Source organism: Amblyomma americanum, chromosome 11 (assembly GCF_052857255.1).
Source record: "Amblyomma americanum isolate KBUSLIRL-KWMA chromosome 11, ASM5285725v1, whole genome shotgun sequence".
NCBI lineage: Eukaryota > Metazoa > Arthropoda > Arachnida > Ixodida > Ixodidae > Amblyomma > Amblyomma americanum.
In genome coordinates, this window is record NC_135507.1 from 105418985 (window position 1) to 105438525 (window position 19541).

The 19541-nt window shown below is 46.7% G+C and overlaps 1 protein-coding gene across 1 annotated transcript in view; it reads left to right on the plus strand.

Annotated features, from left to right (window-relative positions):
• Positions 1-19541, plus strand: part of LOC144110270 (uncharacterized) — a 492558-nt gene that overhangs the window by 51672 nt on the left and 421345 nt on the right. The window contains exon 4 of the mRNA XM_077643113.1: positions 2863-3031. Within this exon, the coding sequence (XP_077499239.1) occupies positions 2863-3031 (169 nt within the window). The remainder of the gene's footprint in view (positions 1-2862; positions 3032-19541) is intronic.

Consider the following 19541-nt stretch of genomic DNA (forward strand, 5'->3'; position numbering starts at 1 on the left):
CAAACAGGCCCCAAAAATTCTGCGTAAAGGTCTTCTTATGGTTTGCGTGAGAAAACGTTCGCCGACCAGCAGCTTTGGCAAGGCGGGCGCTGACCACTCAGGGCCCACTGCATCGTTGGGGGAAAAACCTTCTGCCCCATTCAGAACGGTGCCGATGAAAGGAAGCTTTTGCACGAGGCACGGGAGATTATCTGAAATGCGGTGTAGATAAGAAATAACCACATACAATTTTTTTTATTCCTTGTGCCCGACAAGTTCTCAAAACTCTGCCACATTGTAAACAACAGCTATGCAAGGAAGGTAGGCTGTGATCAGAAGCACCAAAATGGTTTTGTACAATGTAACAACAATGTTGTGTACAGGATTCCGCTATCATGTAGCAAGCAGTACATGGGACAAACTGGTCGTTGCCTCAACGACCGGCTAGAGAACGTAACAACAACGTAAGCAACACCACATCCCGTCATCTTGGTATTCATTGCAGAGACTTCACAGAAGAAAGAGAAAATAACAAGAAAGCGCCATGTTATCCAGTTTTTAATCAGTGCCGCGTGCTGTAGATAATCGAACAAAAATCACTCGTGAAATCTTTGAAGCCCATGAAATCCATAGATTCAAAGATGAATGCATAAGCTTCGTCTCAATCGCTCTGTCTGTATAAGAATGCGTTTTCTGGATGATAAAAAAAAACGTGCACAGCTGGTCTTGTGCCATTGTAGCCCTATGCTCAGGAACTGTCATTCTCGCTATTTTGTGTATCTGTGTTTTTCTTTTGAGATTGGTTGCCACTGTATTTAAGAAGTTGTAAGTTCAGAGCCGTATCTGTGCACTTGTCTCATCCTTTGTCCCTTGCACTGCTAAAACACAAGCATTTAACCAGGGCGCAGCAGCAGCTATGGGTTACAGCATGCCATTTTGACTGCGGCATGACATTTGAAATGGCATACCAACTCGCCTTAGCATCAGTTCTGCGGCATGAGCAGCGGCCAGTGAGCAGCGGCGAGGGCGCAAGACTCCACCGCAGTGCCACTAGTTTGTGCGATGGCCACCGGGAATACCTCTCCGGGCAGTGCTGGGAAACTTGAGTTTTTTCTAGTAATGTTGGTCGCCACTGCACCTTTACGCCTCTACACCACCAGGGCACGCCCCGTGAGAAGGTGCGCCCAGATTGCCCACTGCCGCCATCGGGGTAGGGGCGGCTAAGAATGTACGGTGAGGTGTCGCCCTGATTGTTTGCAAGCTACTACGAGCAGCGATTTGGAAAAATTGTTAATGCGTAAGCATTGTATGGCTATGTTTGCGGTTTCATGTCATCACGAGCTTGTCATAATGATAACGTTCGAACGAATTGAGTTATAATAAAAAGAATGATGGAAAAAATATAAAGCGCACTCAGGAAAATGGACAAGGAAGACCAAACAACACAAGCGCTTACTCGCAACTAGGCGTTTATTCAAAAAACACACGGAAAAGAGAAAAAACAAACAAAACAAAAGCCTTCACGCAGGTGTGTCAGGATAAATATCCATGCATTCGTGTCAAGACAAGAAAACTTTTCATGCAGAACACCATGGGGTCAGCAACACATGTGCGCTCATTCTTACAGATGTGATAGGCCTCTGAAACCTCTTTAGTTAGCTGATTAGGGTGCCGAAACAAGATTTTGATTTGATCAAGCAAAGGCTTGCAACCACTGCATTTCGAACAGTGCTCAGCAAGATTAGATGAAGGTCACTTTTTCAAAGTCAAAAAATGCTCTTGCAGGAGCACATTAAGGCAGCGGCCATTTTGATGACCAATATAGGTCCGGCCACAAGAGCAGGGAATGTAATGCGCCACTTTTGCATATCTGGCATAGCGGTTCCCGTGGTTCATGGTGCACCACTTCCTTTTATCGCGTACGTCACTGCTAGAGCACAGGGCAACCTTCGCTCAAACACTATTAACTTTTTTAGAGGCAGATAAGAGAACATTAACACCATATCTGTTACCCGCAATTTTTAGTTGATCAGAAACCCGATGAACATATTTAAAACCTGCAACATTTTTCTTTTTCTTCTTCTCTGAACCCGTAGAAAGTGGCCTATCGAAATCGTTAACTTTTTTGAGTACCTTGCTAGATGCTAGTGACAACACATCCTCTGGAAACCCAGCCAATCTTACTTGAAACTTGATTAATTAAGGCAATAAATCGAGGCAATTGGGAGATTGGATAATTGATGTCCATTATCTCAATCAGATGATCACATGACCATTGCCTTCCGTCCCTCCCGGGCAGCTGTGATCGTATAGTGGTTAGTACCTTCCGCTGTGGCTGCAATAACCCATGTCTGAATCCTGGTGAATGACTACGCATTCCTCTAATGCGGTGCCGCAGTGCTCAGGTCCACGTCCACAGGCCGACTAAGAGATTTTTAATTTCACTGAAATACTCACAAAAACGACCTCTACAGATCTGCACTACAATATGAGCATCAACATAATTTTAGAATCCTTTTAAGGACGCAAGCCGACAGTTTCCTGTCGCCCTTGAAGAAGGAGCCGAACCGACTCCGAAACGTCGGGATTTTACAACGAAAATGTTTTTGCTGGCGATGTATCAGAAACTGCTGTAAGATATCAAACTGAACCAGACGGGCAATTCTGTGAAAATGTTTCGTTTTCAGCGTAGATTTGGGGACCATAGTCCTAGGGGACCATGGTCCGAGAGCGCAAAGTGCTATCGTTTTTTTGGATGCTGTCGCAGCAGGTTTTGAACTTGCGACTTCGTGCTCGGTAGCACATCTGTGTTACAATAGTGGCAACCTCTTTGCGAAAGTTCAACTCATACAGCTGGAGTGATCGGTTTGTCTGTGGCTTCAGGGCGTTGCGATGGGTTCTGACTGGGCGGCCGTGCTCACGTCCGGCCAGATGCTGCACCTGTTCAGTGAGGGTGGCGCCCAGCAGGGAGTCCTGTGCACACCGGGCGCTCCGGTAGCAATGACGGGCGCCGACGACCAGCTGGCACTCTTCTTCCACACGGCGCCCACTGGTGAGATTGCAGCAGGCATGCTGCGTGAACTCTGTCTTACGCGTCCACTGGTTTTTGCGACATGGGGGCTGAAGAATAGTGCACTTTTAGATAAGCATTATAATGCGTACAGCAAACACATCAGAGAGGATGAACCCATTTCTTCTTTTGAAAAGTGTAACTGTGCGAAATGGTTAGGAAGACATGAAGGAACACACACGGCACTTGGAAGCACAGCACTGCACCTCTAACTGTCGTGTCTGTTCCTTCAAATTGTCGTAACCCGTTCGGGCAGCTACTCATTTCATCAGTATGAACCAATTCAGTAGAGTGAAGAGCTGGGCGAGTCGGTACATGATTGCAGAAAGAAAACCAGCGAAAAGGATGGAGACACAGAACAGGAACACAGGACGACGCTGGGCTATCGGCTGTCGATGATGGGGCAAATTTGCCTAAACATTGCAGGAAGCACATATGCACTCCTGTCTTCAAGAAAACTACAATTTTTGGATGCGGCAAAACTAAGAGTCAACGCGAAATTCTAGACGAATACCATATCGTTAAACAAGCAGATCGATGTGTTAGTGACACAACGGTTAGTCTATTCAATAAAGAAGTTAGATTTTGAACTCCTTGACGTAACGTGTTGCACAATGATTGCGGTCCTGATGGTTGTCTGTCATGCTGCAATCTACCTTTTCTTTTAAATTTGTCATGTGTGCGCAAGCGTGGTTTGATACTGAAAGGTATAAATGTGACTGTTTCTGAAATAAATGCAGTCGATAGTTCAGCGTCGTCCTGTGTCCCTGTTCTGTGTCTCTGTCCTTTGCGCTAGTTTTCTTTCGACAAGTAAGAACCAACTAGCCCGCAGATCTTATTGCAACATGTTTCTTGTGTGTTTCTCTATTCTACACGCTCTAAATGTGAATCATCTAGCCTATCTACAAGCTCTTTTAAAAAGATTAAAATATTTAGCTACGCGCATACCGGCCTGAGATCATTGTGCACAGCGGCCGAGTGCTGCCATTGCACACGTGCAGACGCTAATGGTACCCGGCCCATCGGTGCTATCTACGCATGACCATTCGAGGCTGGCGGAAACAGTACATGGTGAGGGTGAGGGGTACCACGGCATTTGCAGCGGCCACGACGCAGCAGGTCTTCCTGCAGCTAACTGGCAACTGATGTGTTGTGCTGGCACACTGCGTGTAACCTGCACATATGCACAGAACGCGAGAAGTAAATGGTGGCAATATGTGCTATGCTAAAAACCTGTTGAAAACTGTCATGGCAGCTGGCAGATTGTAGAATTGTGTATTTGCCGTGCGATGTCCTGGGGCTCCCCACTCACCAGGAGAAGCATGTCAAACGAACCTCTGGGCGCCGTACCCGCCCCGGCACGGAATGTTTCTGCCAGCTGCACTCCACAAGGTCCAGCAAACAAGAGACGGCGGGAAGAACAAGCCACCTGTGAGCCCTTGGACAATAATACAGAGGAGATGGACCAGGCACCCTTCACAGTTGTATTCTACAAGAAAAAAAAAGAGCTGGTGGTGTTCCTGCAGTCTCCAGGCCCACCATGGAAGGAATAAGCTGATGGAAAGTGAAGAACAACGTTGTAGTGCCGACAGTTGTAACATCGGCTCAAGGAAAGGTTCTCAGCCATCGAACTGACAAGGATGGAAGCCTCTGGCTACAGTTTCACGCCGGGAACCGCCTGCTGGCTGTCACTAAACTGGCTGGAGTAGATGTGGAGGCTCGCGTCCCTTACTCATGCATGGCTACTCATGAAAAAATTCAAGATGTTCCAGTCGCATGCATAAACGAAGACCTACAAGAGTACCTTCGAGACCAAGGCGTCGTCTCAGCAAAGGGGCTCACCACTCACGTTCCTGAAGACGGTGGCAAGGTCGCAGAGGTACATCGTATATCCGTTATCTTGGAATTCACCAAGGATTCACTACTGCCTAAAAGGGAAACACTTGGATTCTTCAGTTGCCCTGTAACTGAATATGTTGGGGCAGCAACACGGTGCTACAAATGTCAGACATGGCCATATCTCGAAACATTGCACAGGCCCTGCTCGGTGCAAAGTCTGTGCTGTCCCCCATTCACACAAGGAATGCACATAGAGATTGGAACCTAATTGCGTGAACTGCAATGGCCTGCACCATCCTTCAGACGGAGGGTGCATTAAAAAGAAGGCTGCTACACTTGCACACACTATGGAGCAAGTTCAAGGGAAACCACTCAAGTGATATGAACCGTCGCCTAACCCTGAGGTGGTTTTCGTGAATACAGCAGACCTTAACCAATATCCATCAACGCAACAAGACAGTAGAGCTGGAAACACATATGCAGAACAAGCAGCAAAAAAGAAACGTAGCAAACCCATCCGTACACCGCCTACTTCAACGCTGTCGGAGCATTCGACACCAGCCCCTACAAACATCCACTCTTGATCTCACCTTAAGGAACCGCAACCTAACAGGATGGCTGGCGAAAGGCAGCAAAACGAAAGCACTGAGCTGTACATCACATGCCTACTGATCCCGATGCTGTCTGCAGCCATCAAGGCTCTTGTATACGCCAAACCCTCGTAACGAGCTCTCCCAGAAGTAGAGAAGCTGTCCTTGCAATAGAGCCGTTGGTGTTGGCCTCCTACGCTCATCAGGGGTGTAATACCAGGCATGAATAATCATGGCTTCAAATTCGATAGCTTCACCACAGCTGACCTTCCACAACATCTTTTGCACATGCACCATTTTCCAGTGGAACACTCGCGCATTACGCTCAAAACTCTCCAGCTTCCGACAGCTCGTGCGAGCATACCACTTCCCTTTCATAGTGATGTCTGAATCGTACCTAATTACACCATTCAAAATGGCTAAGTGACGTTAGCAGATTGGTAATAGGCTTTCACAAGAATATCCTGGCCTCTTGGTTGATGTCCCGCCTCACAGTGACAAGGAATACGTATGCGTCGTGACACTATTTGGCAGACAAGAGTGCAATCTCGTTGGAGTACATCTTGAGCCAGGCAAACCATTCAGTGCTCTGGGGCTTGAAAACTTGATAGCAAGGATTCCCTCTCCGCATATTGTTTGTAGGGACTTCAACGCTCACAATTAAATTTGGGGCAGCTCACATCCATGTGTCCAAGGTGCCAAGCTTGCAGAACTTCTCTCAACACATTCAATTGAGCCGCTAAATGATGGTAGCATAACCTATCGCCAAGGCCTCATGGCTTCCAGCACTATCGACGTGACCTTTGTAACAAGTTTCCCCACAGCAAGTGACCTTCACCAAGTCCTCATATCAGCGGTCCGCGCAGATGGCACCAAAGAAATTCCTTATAAAATTTACATACTGGTATGTATACAAGGAAGCTGCAAGCAGAAGAATTACTGCCACAACCCAAAATGAGGAATTAGTATCGACAATGGCTCATTGCCTGAGGCAAGTACGCGGACTACAGCTAAAAATGATAGGCAACCTTCAAATGATGAGGTATTTCTAAGGCTGTGAATTATTCGCTGGCGAGCTAAAAGGAAAGCTTTGCGCACAAAAAACATTGAAGGCCTTTGTGTTTGCCAACAGTCACAATGTCACATTCGACGCTATCTTGATAAACTCAGCCTGTAAAGGTGAGGTGACTTTTGTTCTGTGCTGGATGTGTGCCAACCAGTAAGCAAAATTTAATGAATCGTTAGAGGTATGCGCACGCCACTACAACATCTTCACCCCTTCGCTGCACTGCATAAAGGAATATCACTAAAAGAAGTATCAGAAGAATACTGCAGACTACTGTCAGCGGGGTCAGGGCTCCTCGACACTCTCCGAAGATGGTCAATCAGGCATCCCACAAGCAGCAGTGCCAGCGTTGCACCTGCCTTTCACAACTGAACAGCTATTCACAGATATCGCTGAATCAAAGAGACGCACGTCTCTGGTCACGATGAAATGGCCTATGACGACACCGCAAAGCTACCCCGCAACTCCCATCTTCGGCTCCCGGAATGTAACAATTCTACCTGGATAACTAGAAAGGTCCCCACGAAATAGGAGCTGGCGTTAATTGTGCTCGTTTTGAAGCCTTGTAAGCAGCCAACAAGCTACGCATCCTTCCGGCCCATCTCCCTATTGATCTGCGTAGGTAAGCTTATGAAACTAAAGATCTGCAAATGCATCACTTGGTTCCTTGAAAGCTGAAATGAGTATCCCCAAGCAATGAACGGGTTCCGGCAAAATACGTCTGCGACTGGTAATGTCATCTCCCTCAACGCATCACTTGAAGCGTACCTCTATGCTGGGTACATTCCGATTGTGGTTGTCCTTAAAACCAAGGCCGCTTTAGATTTGTTCTTCACCATGCAATTCTCGCAGTCTTAGCCAGTCTTGGACTCGGAGCAAAGCAGCACAATTGGATTGGACACTATTAAAAAGGAAGAAAAATTTTTATGAGCACTTTAAATTGTCCATCACTCTTTCACACACTGGAGAGCAGCGTACCCCAGAGAGCGGTGCTGGGCCCTCTCCTGTTCAGTATTACTCTTATACATTATATTCTCATCATCAGCCTCACTACACCCACTGCAGAGCAAAGGCATTCTCCCATTTCTCCCCAATTAACTCTCTCTTTGGACAGCTATGCCCACTTTATGCCTGCAAACTTCCTAATCTAATCCGCCCACCTAACCTGCTGCCCCCTGCTACGCTTGCCTTCTCTTTGAATCCACTCCGTTACTCTTAAGGACCAGCGGTTGCCTTGCCTTGGGTGTACATGCCCTGCCCAAGCCCATTTCTTTGTCCTGATTTCGACTAGAATGTCATTAACATGCTTTTGTTACCTTGCCCACTCTGCACACTTCTGGTCTCTTAATGTTACACCTATCATTCTTCTTTCCATAGCTCGCTACGTTGTTCTTAACTTAAGCTGAACCCTTTTCATTAGCATCCACGTTTCTGCCCCGCAGTTGAGCACTGGTAAGGTAGAGCTGTTGTACACTTTTCTCTTGAGGAGTATTTGTAAACTGCCGCTCATGATCTGAGAGAACCTGCCATATACACTCCACCCCATTCTTATCCTTCTAGTTATTTCCCTCTGGTGATCCGGATCAGCTGTCCCTACCTGCCCTAAGTTGACGTATTCCTTTACCACTTCTAGCCACTCGCTACCAGTTGTGAACAGCTGTTCCCTTGCTAGACTGTTGAACATTACTTTTGTTTTCTGCATGTTCATTTCAGATGCGCTGTTCTGATCTGCATGTCTAACTCACTGATCATGATTTGCAGTTCAGCTCCTGAGTGATTCAGCAAAGCTATGCCATCAGCGAAACACATATTATTTAAGTATTCTTCATTAACTCTTATTCTGAACTGTTTCCAATTCAGGCCTCGAAATACCCAGTGTAAAACAGGCGGCGAATAGCATTGGCGGCCTTGAAACTTGGAAAGCACCCTGGCGCAAAAAATTCACGCACACAATAGAGACGAGGAGACGACGAACAGGTGCCAACTTCCAGCTGTTTGTTGCACGAGAAACGTACATACATTTATAGCCTCAAGCTGCGCCAACTTTCACTCCACGTCCCTTTCAAAGCCGTGACTTATTGCCTCACACTATTATCTTTGGAGAGAAAATCTTACTCAGCCGCATACAATTTGACTGACGTTCGACAATACCTTTTGTTGGGCGAGTTGGTGCTCACGATAATCCATAACAGCGCGACAGACGGGACAGTGAAGAGAGGATACAACACAGAGCGCTCATATCACTCGTATCACTCGTGAGCACGTATCACTCGTGAACAAGGCTGCCTTTTTCTCTATGTGAAAGGCTTGCTACAGCCTGGCCTGCTTGATCTGGGTTCTGCCTGGTTCTGCCTTTTCCAGTGTCGTTCTTGTCTGTGTAAACCTTGAGTAGCACAATAACAATGTCGAAGAGATTCACACTTGCATGTGCTAACATGGCTGACGAAATTGGCATGATACTAGTGAAACGTCATTCCATCTTAATTTTTGGTCGGTGCGATTCACTAGTATCATGTAACATCCCGACCAGACGGGATTCCGTCAGACCCTTGACTACAACCAAACTGGCATATTTATCTTTATTATTTTCTACCTTTTTTCATGTTCCCCAAGGAATTTGTTGATGCAACCTCCTTTTCTCTATATAGGACATTCAACAAGTCAGGGGTATCTCGTACGCCACTCCTTCCACACAGCGGATCAAAGTACGCTGGTGTTTTATCCTGCGCCCAGAGTGCTCATTGCCACAAATTTGGGGTATAAGTTGCATCAAGTTGTTTGAGGCTGAAAAAACCAGCGGTACCCTGTGTCTGTTAGCCACCACCTTCTTCAGATCGTGTGACACTGTGCACATACGGCATAACTTCCGGTTTTACAGCGGGGGCCTCCTACTTCAAGACTCCTTGAACTGGTGCAGTGTTTTGTTTTTAGAGGAGGGTTTTTACGATGGCCGTCAAAAGCACCGGTTGGAAACCAGCAGCCAAAAGGCAGCAAATCCGAATTTGTATGCTAGAGTGCATTTGGTGCGGACAGGGCTTTGAAAGAGAGGACTCAATGCATAAAAAGACAATGGCACGCTTCACAATTTTTGTATGCGAAATATTGAAGGGCAGCAGTTTCTTGCTAGTACGGGGAAAGTAACCCCAGCATAAATAGTCCGCCCGCAACACTAATCTTAAGTCTCAAAAACTGCAGTTTTCTCTCACTTTAGAGCTCGTGCGTAAAAACTAGGGCACGACCTTTGAGGTTAAAAAGATAAAATCCTGGGCACATTAGCTTGAAAAGAATTGTCAAAACCAGTGGAAGAAAGGATAAGAGAAGGATAAGGATAAGATCCTCGGTTCTCGGGAGAAGGCGCGCTTTTCGAAGTCTCGGATTGGGCCTTGGATCCCTACTTATGCGGGCTCAGGGCAACAGAGGTCACACAGCCGGGAGTCTGGTCAGCCTCTCGCCAACCGCCCGACAGAGATTCCCAAGCTTGGTCAAACGATCGCGAAGGAGTTACGCCTCCAGACAGGAAGCGTCACCGGGTTGAAATGCCGGTTTGAATGCGCTCACAGATGGCCGTGCGCGAGAGCAGCCTCATCCATCCCTGTCTCGTGCACGGAACTCTGTGCACTGGTTCAACTGTGGCCAAGCGGGTCACATTGCACGTGTGCCCTGCCGGGACGGGAAACGAGGCAGGTCGGCAGGTCGGCCGGTAGTGGCGCCAGCGGCCGTGGCGGAACCGGGCGATGCAGCCGCAATCGCGGGCCCTTCGCTGATCAGGGTCGGAATTCCAAGCAGTGTGAGTGCTCCGTTCATAGAACTTGCAATCGCAGGATTTAGGCTCAAAGCACTTCTTGACACTGGCGCGAGCACGTCGCTCATCGGAGAAGAAGTTGTTTCTCATCTGGGACGGAAGGGCATTCAGCTGCGAAAGCGCAACGCGGCCCTCCAACTCGCGCACGAAGAGGCGTGCTCTGGCAATGATTCGCGTCTTGTCGTGTGCTGGAATCAGCGTAGATGACATCACTTCATTCACCTGGCTGGACTCACGGTCCCAATCATTATCGGACGAGAGCGCGTGGCTGGAACTGCTCATGACGCTGGCCGGATTGCGACGACGCCCTCGCCGCTCCGCGGAATTTCGCGTAACTGTTGAGGTGGCACTCCCTTCGCTGCAACAATTGGCATACCTATTCGGCTCAAATGGTTTGAATGGGTCAGCAAAAAGAAAAAAAAGAAAATTAGAGTTGCATTGGAATCAATTGGCCTTTCTTCTATGTCTGCTGTGAGACTGCTGCCAACATTTATACAAGGCAACTGAAATTAAAACTACACGTCGTTATGAAAATCAAGGGAGACCAACAAGCACATTACAAACATAACACTGTACACCAACAGAAGTTCTCAATTAACGTAAATCCACAGAACACACTTTTGCAGTCAATTATATACCCCACTCATGAGACAGACAGCTCGAAGACAGTGGGGGGTGAACATTAAGCAAAGTTATCTAATTTAAGAATGCCCGCGGTGATGGTAGAAGTGATGAAAATAATTCAAGAGATTAATCTGCTAATATCCTTTTACAAGAACCTAATTACCCTAGTGTTCTGTTTTATAGCCAGCTAAATATATATACAAAATGAAGGGCATCACTGACTTACACTTAGATTTTCCAATTGGATCACCCATTTAGAACCAACTGCAGTTTCCAGTTGGGAGATCAGCTTCCAATTGGCTTTCTTGGTTCCACTGGGAGCCCAATTGGTTTCAAATGGTTCCAGTTGGCAATCAAACTGGGACTGCCAATACCAATTGGAACCTCACAAACCAGTTGGGTAATCCAGTTGGAAACACAGAACCAATTGGAATGTCCAAATGGGACTAGGGAAACCAAGTGGACTACCCAGTTGGATTCATGAGCCCAACTGGCTCACCAATTGGGTCCAACAGGTTTCAACTGGAGCCAAATGGTATGCCCAGCTGGACCCATTGTTTTTTTTTTGACTGGGGCTGACAGTACTTATATGTATTTCCGAATTAACGAATATTTACCGTATTTACTTGCGTAATGGACCCACTTTTTTCCCAGAAAAGTTGACATCAGTTTGGGGGGAGTGTTCATTACATGGGAAAAAAAAGTTTCCAACAGATTTTTTGGAAGGGTCGAGATTTCATATATCTCCGTCCATCCTTCTTACAAAAAGTTGACATCAGTTTGGGGGGAGGGTTCATTACATGGGAAAAAAAAGTTTCCAACAGATTTTTTGGAAGGGTCGAGATTTCATATATCTCCGTCCATCCTTCCGTCATCAACAAATGCACGCGGTCAGACGCGTTCGTGCCGAGGTCCGGCAATTTTGTGCTAGCCTAACACTAACGTGCTGAACACCGCTAATGTGCTGAACACCGGCCCTGAAGGTCAGGCATGCGTTTCTTACTGCGAGGTTAAAAACAGGACACTGATGAGTGGCTAATGCGAATATTTAAGCTTTAGCTTAGAGTGCACAACGTCTTGGCGCTCTGCCAAGTTCGCCAAGCGCTGTGCCCCCCCCCCCCACCCTCTCTCCCACCCCTCTGCAGGAGCTCTCCTCAAATTATAGAAAAAAAAACAAATGATGTTATGGGGGGGGGGTGGCAGCAGCTTGGCACGCTGCCAAGGTCCGCCCGCTCGCCCCCCTTTCCCCCACCTCTCTGCAGGAGCTCTCCTCAAATAAAAAAACAAATGATGTTATCGGCAGCGGCAGTAGCTTGGCAGCCTCTAAGTACACGCAGGCGTTTTTTTTTTTTTTGCCACGTGCTGTGTGCCAAGCCCCCCAGACGGGGCGGCACATAGTTTGAATTATCGGTAGCGGAACGGACTCGCTTTCGAATTTACGGGCTTTTTTATACACAGATCTGTATGGAGCTTGGCCGGACCAAGTAGAGTAGTTTGAATTATCCAAAAATTTGAATTATCGAGGTTCGAATTAACGAGCTTTCACTGTACTGATGTTTATTTCTTGCAGACTGAATATGCAACTGAAAAAAGCTTTAAACCTCTGAGACAGCCATTACCAAGATGGGACTTAAGTTTATCAGAAGCAATATGCATAAAAGAGGTCGCGACACTTGTAGAAACACTTAAGCAAGTGGTTCTTATAGAAGATCATTGTAGCTGACAAATACCCAGCAACAATATATATATACTAATATTTATGGTACAATGGAAACATACGAAAGCAGTTGTACAGCAGGATAATTCAGCAGTGTTGGTAATATGTAGGACAGCACTTGGTGCCCATAGTGCGAGCTCTCGTAACTTGCCACTGTGCATTCATTCGCAAAGAACGGACATGTTCTTTCGCACTCAAGGCTGAAAGGTGCTGTAGGATTCTTTACACACAGCTTTACACAACATAATTTGCCCACAGCAATATGGTTTTCGGCCAAACCATTCAACTTCATCAGATGTGCAGTCTTTAGCCCACATTATAAACTGTGCTTTAAATGACAACAAACTTGTAGCTGTAGACTTTTTCGATTTAAAAATGGCTTTCGATACGGTCGACCATTCCATCTATTTATACAAGCTAAAGCACTACAGTTTTAGGGAACGGATTTTCAATTTGTTTTCTAGTTACTTCAGTGAACGCCATCAGATAGTTGTCCTCAAAAATGTCTCATCATCGCCGCAACATATTCATACAGGCGTGCCCAAAGGGTCTGTTTTCGGACCCGTGCTTTTTTCTATATACGTTTCCGACCTTCCTCGTGTCTTAAAATTCAGAGAAATGCTCTTTTATGGAAATGACACCGCTATAATAATTACAGGCAATAGCATCGAGGAAATACAGTCCAAAGCAAACGTAGATTTGGCAAATGTCTCTAAATGGTTTTCGGCCAACAAGCTGACTGTGAATGTCAAGAAAGCAAAATATACTATATTTCACTCCCGTGGAAAACAAGTAGATGCTAACTCTATAAACATTAGTAGTGACAACTTTCTACTAGAATATACTACATGTTTTAAATATCTTGGCGTAATCTTTGATAGACACCTGCACTGTCAAAACCATTTATTAGCAATGGGAGAAGGTGGCATCGGAGTGCTATAAACTGCTTCAAGCACGTGACTTTTTTTTACACCAGTATATCACGTATTTTATATTTCTCCTTTATCCACAGTCATCTCTCAAACTGTCTGAAATCATGGGGATGGACCTACAATAGTTATCTCCAGCCAATCTGAAAATTGCAGAAATGATCATTACGAATCATAACGCATTCTAAGCAGGACCAGCCCAGCAACCCATTATTGCATGGCCTACGGATATTAGCCTTTGATTCACTACGCCTACTAAAAACAGTAACTGTCGTAAACAGTATCGTAAGAAACAACCACCCCTTCCATATGTCCCTCTTCCATACATTATCGCGTGCTACCAGAAATGTAGTATTAGGCAACTTTAATCTACCACCAACACACAACGTTTATGGAGAACGACAGCTCTCTTTCATTGGTGTTCAGATATGAAATACTCTTCCACAAGAAATAAAATATGCTCAAAAGTTTGGCACTTACAGCTAAAATATTTTTTCAGCGCATGCATTAAACATGTTAAAAGACTCACAAGCTGCTGTTCCCATCCCATCAATCGTCTGCTTGACAGATTTTCCAATAAAACGAGCTCTTGGGTGCGTTGGTTACTTGTCTTAGGCATAGTAGCAGCGTAAAAAACACAAAAGAAGAACTAGACACCGAGAGACACGCACAGACGCTGCGCTCAGAACTGATGTTATTCCAAGCCATCAAGTGGAATACATAGGCTGCGTCGCACATGCGCGTTAAGAGAAAGAAAGAAGGCATGCCATCACAACATCTTATCTTGTAGCAGAGCAAATTGCACGTTCTGATCTATACAGCAGAATTGACGTATCGCTAGTACAATCACTTCCCCTTTTCTTTATATGGAAGGCTTCTAATAGCTCACGTGCGGTCTAGTCCGTACCTTTGCCTAGGACCATAGTACTTTCAAAATGTGGCAACACTTGCAAGAAATGCAGTGCTTTACTAAGCGCACATCCTCTCTGTTCTGTAAATTTCATTGGTTCTCTCTGAGTCGATCGTTCAGGCATCTGGCTGTTTGGCCTACATAGGCCTTCTCGCAAGGCTGCGGTATCCCGTATACCACTCCTGTTTGGCAACGCACGCATGGCATGCTTTTCTCCGCAACGTTTCTTTGCCGATTCTTTGCCGGAGATACGAGGGCATAGCTTGGATAGTTTTTCCGCAGTGGAAAAAATTAGTTGCACCCCAAACCTGCCCGCAACCTTCTTCGGTTTGTGCGAAATTTTATGCAGGTAGGGGACAACTTCCGGTTGCATGCTCCTTTCATCTTCCCTTGTCTTCAGGCTCTTCGTGCCCTTCACTTTTTTAAGGAGCGTCTCGGAAACCGCCGCCACGACCGACTGAGGGTACCCAGATGCTACGTCTTTCCAATTGACTATTAAAGCTGCTTTTCATTTGGCGTTCGCGCGAATTCTCCAGCGCTGATTCCAAGCAGAGGTTAACAATGCTGCGTTTTACGACCTTTGAATGAGAGGAATCGTACGGTAGGAGTGGTTTGTGTACACGTGGAGCATATGCCCCAACACACACGTTCCTCACCAAACTTGACACGTATGTCTAAAAACTGAAGGGCCTTTTGCTTCGGTAACTCGCAAGTGAACGTCAGTCCCTTCCCATACTTTTTCATCATCATCATCATCATCAGCCTTACTACACCCACTGCAGGGCAAAGGCCTCTCCCATGTCTCTCCAATTAACCCTATCCTTTTCCAGCTGCCTCCACCCTTTGCCTGCAAACTTCTTAATCTCATCCGCCCACCTAACCTTCTGCCGCCCCCTGCTCCGCTTACTTTCTCTTGGAATCCACTCCGTTACCCTTAAGGATCAGCGGTTATCTTGCCTTCGCATTACATGCCCTGCCCAAGCCCATTTCTTTCTCTTGATTTCGACTAGGATGTCATTAACCCGTGTTTGTTCCCTCACCCACTCTGCCCGCTTCCGATCTCTTAAAGGGACACTGAGGAGAACCCTATCAATTTTTTTTGGTTAGCAAAATCTGATAGTTCGGCATTTCGTGGCTTTGTTGCCGCTTGTCCGGCAGCGAAAGATGCATTTATTGCAAAGAAATTTGGATTCGAAGTTGCAAAAGTTTTTCCCGCCGCTCAGATTCAAACTCGAGAACTCTTATGACGACACGGAGAACTCTTATGACGTCACAGGATGGAGTGATGTGAAACGTGACGTAAACGGAGAATCCGTGATTTCTGGCGGCTAGCGGTGCGGTCTAGCAGCTGCCGAAATGAAAGCTACCGCCGCCACACGTAGAAGGCATCTATCGGGGGTCGCTACCGTCGCTCTGTTTACGTTTGCACCGGCGTCTTGCCAGCGTTGCGATGGATCCCGTTCCCGACCCCGACGACGTAGTTCTCGCAAAATCTCCGGCCTGCATTTCAGCGACCTCAGCCCCACAGAGTGTGCGATGCTTTTGAGGGAGCACGGCTAGGTTAGGCGCCGGCGGGTCGTTTCCCCCTTCCTCAGTGAGCAGCCGTTGCAAACTATATATCATAATCCCAGTGCGGGGAGTCGCGAGGCGCCGGGACAAGGTCGGCGCGTTGCGCCCATCGGAGGCTGGCCGGGGCTTTGGGGCCAACGGATTGGGATTCCTTGAACGGCGCGGTTGCACGGGGCAGCAGGCGGCGTCGAGGCCCACGGTTGCAAGGGCCAAGTTATTTATTTATTTTATTGCCACAAAAAATGGATAGGTGCTCAAGGGCGGTTGCGTTTAAAGTGGGCGCCTTGAAACTAAAGCCCACGCACGACGCTTCAACAGCTTCCGCTAGATCCAACGGGTCCACTGGATCGGGCTCTCTCGCCCACTTGCATGTACCTTCAGTTGTGTACCGTGAATGGATCAAATTAGCCGAGAGCTCGAAAAGAACAGTTCCGCCCAACTGCCGAAGTTATTGAATTACGTCACAACGCGCACCTCGCCGCGGAGCCGAATCAGTCTGGCCGGGTCGGCGGCGGCTGGCGCACTCGGCGCGAAATATAGACATGCTCCAAGTATCCCCGCCTGTGCGTTCAGAGTGCGCCGAAGCCGCCGAACGCGTCCGCGGTCAAGCGCAGTGTAGGGTCGCGCTTTGGCCGACGTGACGGCGCCGTGCAGTGCGCTCTCGCGCGCGTGTTACGCCTGAGCATAAACGCGCCTTAACAGAGCTTGCGCTTAACCGCTAACCAATGTATTCGGTGGCGGCATCTATGGGAGCCACTGAAACCCCCCGCCCACTCACTGAATAAAAAAGAAATCCTATGCCGAGGTTCGGAATCGAACCAGGGCCTGTGATGTTTGAGGCGGATACGCTACCACTCCGCCACAACGGCTCAAGCAGCAATTATCAATAAAGGCGCATCTAGTGAATGCACTCTTATGCAGAAATATCCGCGCTTTCGCTACGTATATCCTGTCCTAACAGAGCTAGGCCATCAGCAATTTTTCTGAACTGCCTTGTACCTTGTCTCCCGTCCCTAATAAACGATTTCCGTTAAGTAGTTTGAAGTTGACCGGCACAGCCGGGAATGTTTCGCCGGGCGAGCGTGCGAAGACACAAGGGTTGCCTTGTACGATTACCGACCATCGTGCCATCATAGTTTTTATCGACAGTGGCGATCATCTGACAAGCCTTAACAGGCTCCCTCAAAGGTTAACTAGCACTTGAACCGGCACTTGGAGTTCCTCTTGCTGTTCGGCGCTTGTAAATTGAGGAGCGTCAAAAACAAAACCACGGGGCACGCAAAGCTCATATACGCGAAGCGCCTTAACAAAACTAAACTCTACTGGCCGCCTGTGGTGCCGCCAAGCATCGGTTTTCTTTGCTTCCAACATTCAGGTTGCCTTTTGTCTGCCTTCTTTATGTGATAAAAGTGCACTATCGGTTTTAAAACAAAATTTATTTCAATATTGAACCGCGCAATCTTTCTTTGTCAGCCTAAGAGATTCCCGCCACATGTAGGAAGGAAAATTCCTCCAAGGTGGCGTCTCTTGTCCTACGACGTCACCACGCTTGTAGTTGCGAGTTTGGCCTGTGGCGGCGATACCTGTATTTTGGTTCTTGCTATTTTCTACCTTACAAGAGCTTTGTTTTCAGTAAGAGCGGCATTTTTGTGATCAGGAGCTGGTATTCTATCGATACAAGCCAACTTCAATTTCTCCTCAGTGTCCCTTTAACGTTACACCTATCATTTTTCTTTCCTTGGCTCGCTGCGTTGTCCTTAACTTAAGCTGAACTCTTTTTATTAGCCTCCACGTTTCTGCCCCGTAGGTGAGTACCGGTAAGATTATGCTGTTGTACACTTTCCTCTTGAGGGAAATTGGTAAACTGCCACTCATGATCTGCGAGAATTTGCCATATGCGCTCCACCCCATTCTTATCCTTCCAGTTATCTCCCTCTCATGATCCGGATCAGCTGTCACTACCTGCCCTAAGTAGACGTATTCTGTCACAATTTCTAGGCTCTCGCTTCCAATTGTGAACTGTTGTTCCCTTGCTAGGCTGTTGAACATTACCTTGGTTTTCTGCATGTTAATTTTTAGACCCATCGATCTGCTCTGCCTGTCTAACTCATTGATCATGATTTGCAGTTCACCTCCTGAGTGACTCAGCAAGGCAATGTCATCAGCAAATCGAAGATTATTTAGGTATTCTCCATTTATTCTTATTCCCAACTGTTCCCAATTCAGGCCTCGAAATACCCCCTGTAAACATGCGGTGAACAGCATTGGCGAGATCGTGTCTCCTTGCCTGACGCCCTTCCTTATTGGAATTTTATTGCTGACTTCATGGAGGACTATAGTAGCTGTGCAGTTGCTATATATATCTTCCAGTATTTTGACATAAGGCTCTTCTACCCCCTGATTACGTAATGCCTGTATGACTGCTGAGGTTTCCACTGAGTCGAATGCTTTCTCGTAATCAATGAAAGCTATATATAGGAGTTGGTTATATTCTGGGCATTTCTCTATCACCTGATTGATAGTGTGAATATGATCTATTGTGGAATATCCTTTACGAAAGCCTGCCTGATCATTTGGTTGATTAAAGTCTAACGTTGCCCTGACTCTATTAGCGATTACCTTAGTAAATACTTTGTAGGCAGCGGATAGTAAGCTGATCGGCCTGTAATTTTTCAAGTCCTTGGCGTCTCCCTTCTTATGAAATGCAGCGATGGCGTAGAGGTAGAACATCCGCCTCGCGTGCAAGAGGACCGGGGCTCAAATCCTGGTGCCGCGCAATTGTCCTCCGGGTTTAAAAAAAAAATGCGTGTCGATGGAATTGCATAACCAGGCCTGGAGTGCGGCCTGATCTCGGTGACCAGAACCGACAACGCACTCTCTCACCAGAGCAGGATTTGGCCACCCTGGTGTACTACTTGGCCACAACCTTCTATGATCAAACCAATTAACCATTGCTTTTTAAAGGCATCTAAAATGCTATTAACAGTAGCGCAGTAGTGTAGAGGGCTCTGCTTGTCCCAAATGATCAAAAAATCGTCACCATATCGGTACACTTTCGTGACTTCGTCCGGGCTAAAAACAGAAGATAAAATCTGGCCAATGCTGTATAAAAATATATCGCTTAAAATGGGTGCAACGCATGACCCAATCCAAATTCCTTGGTTCTGCAAGTAGTGCTTTTCATTAAAAGCGATAAAAGTAATTGGGAGATAAAATTCTAAAAGCATCAAAAAATTCTCAACAGACATGCCAGCTGAATTCTGGAAAGGGACGACACCACTCATGTCAATGCACTGCTTCAGTGCTGTGAACAGCTCTTGGTGAGGTATTGAATAACAGAGATCTTCTATATCCTCAGAAAACGTGTAGCTGGTGCTCGGTTTAGATTTAAGAACTTGAATATTTCCTTCCAATTTTTAATAAGGAAAGGGTCAGTGATTGTCAAT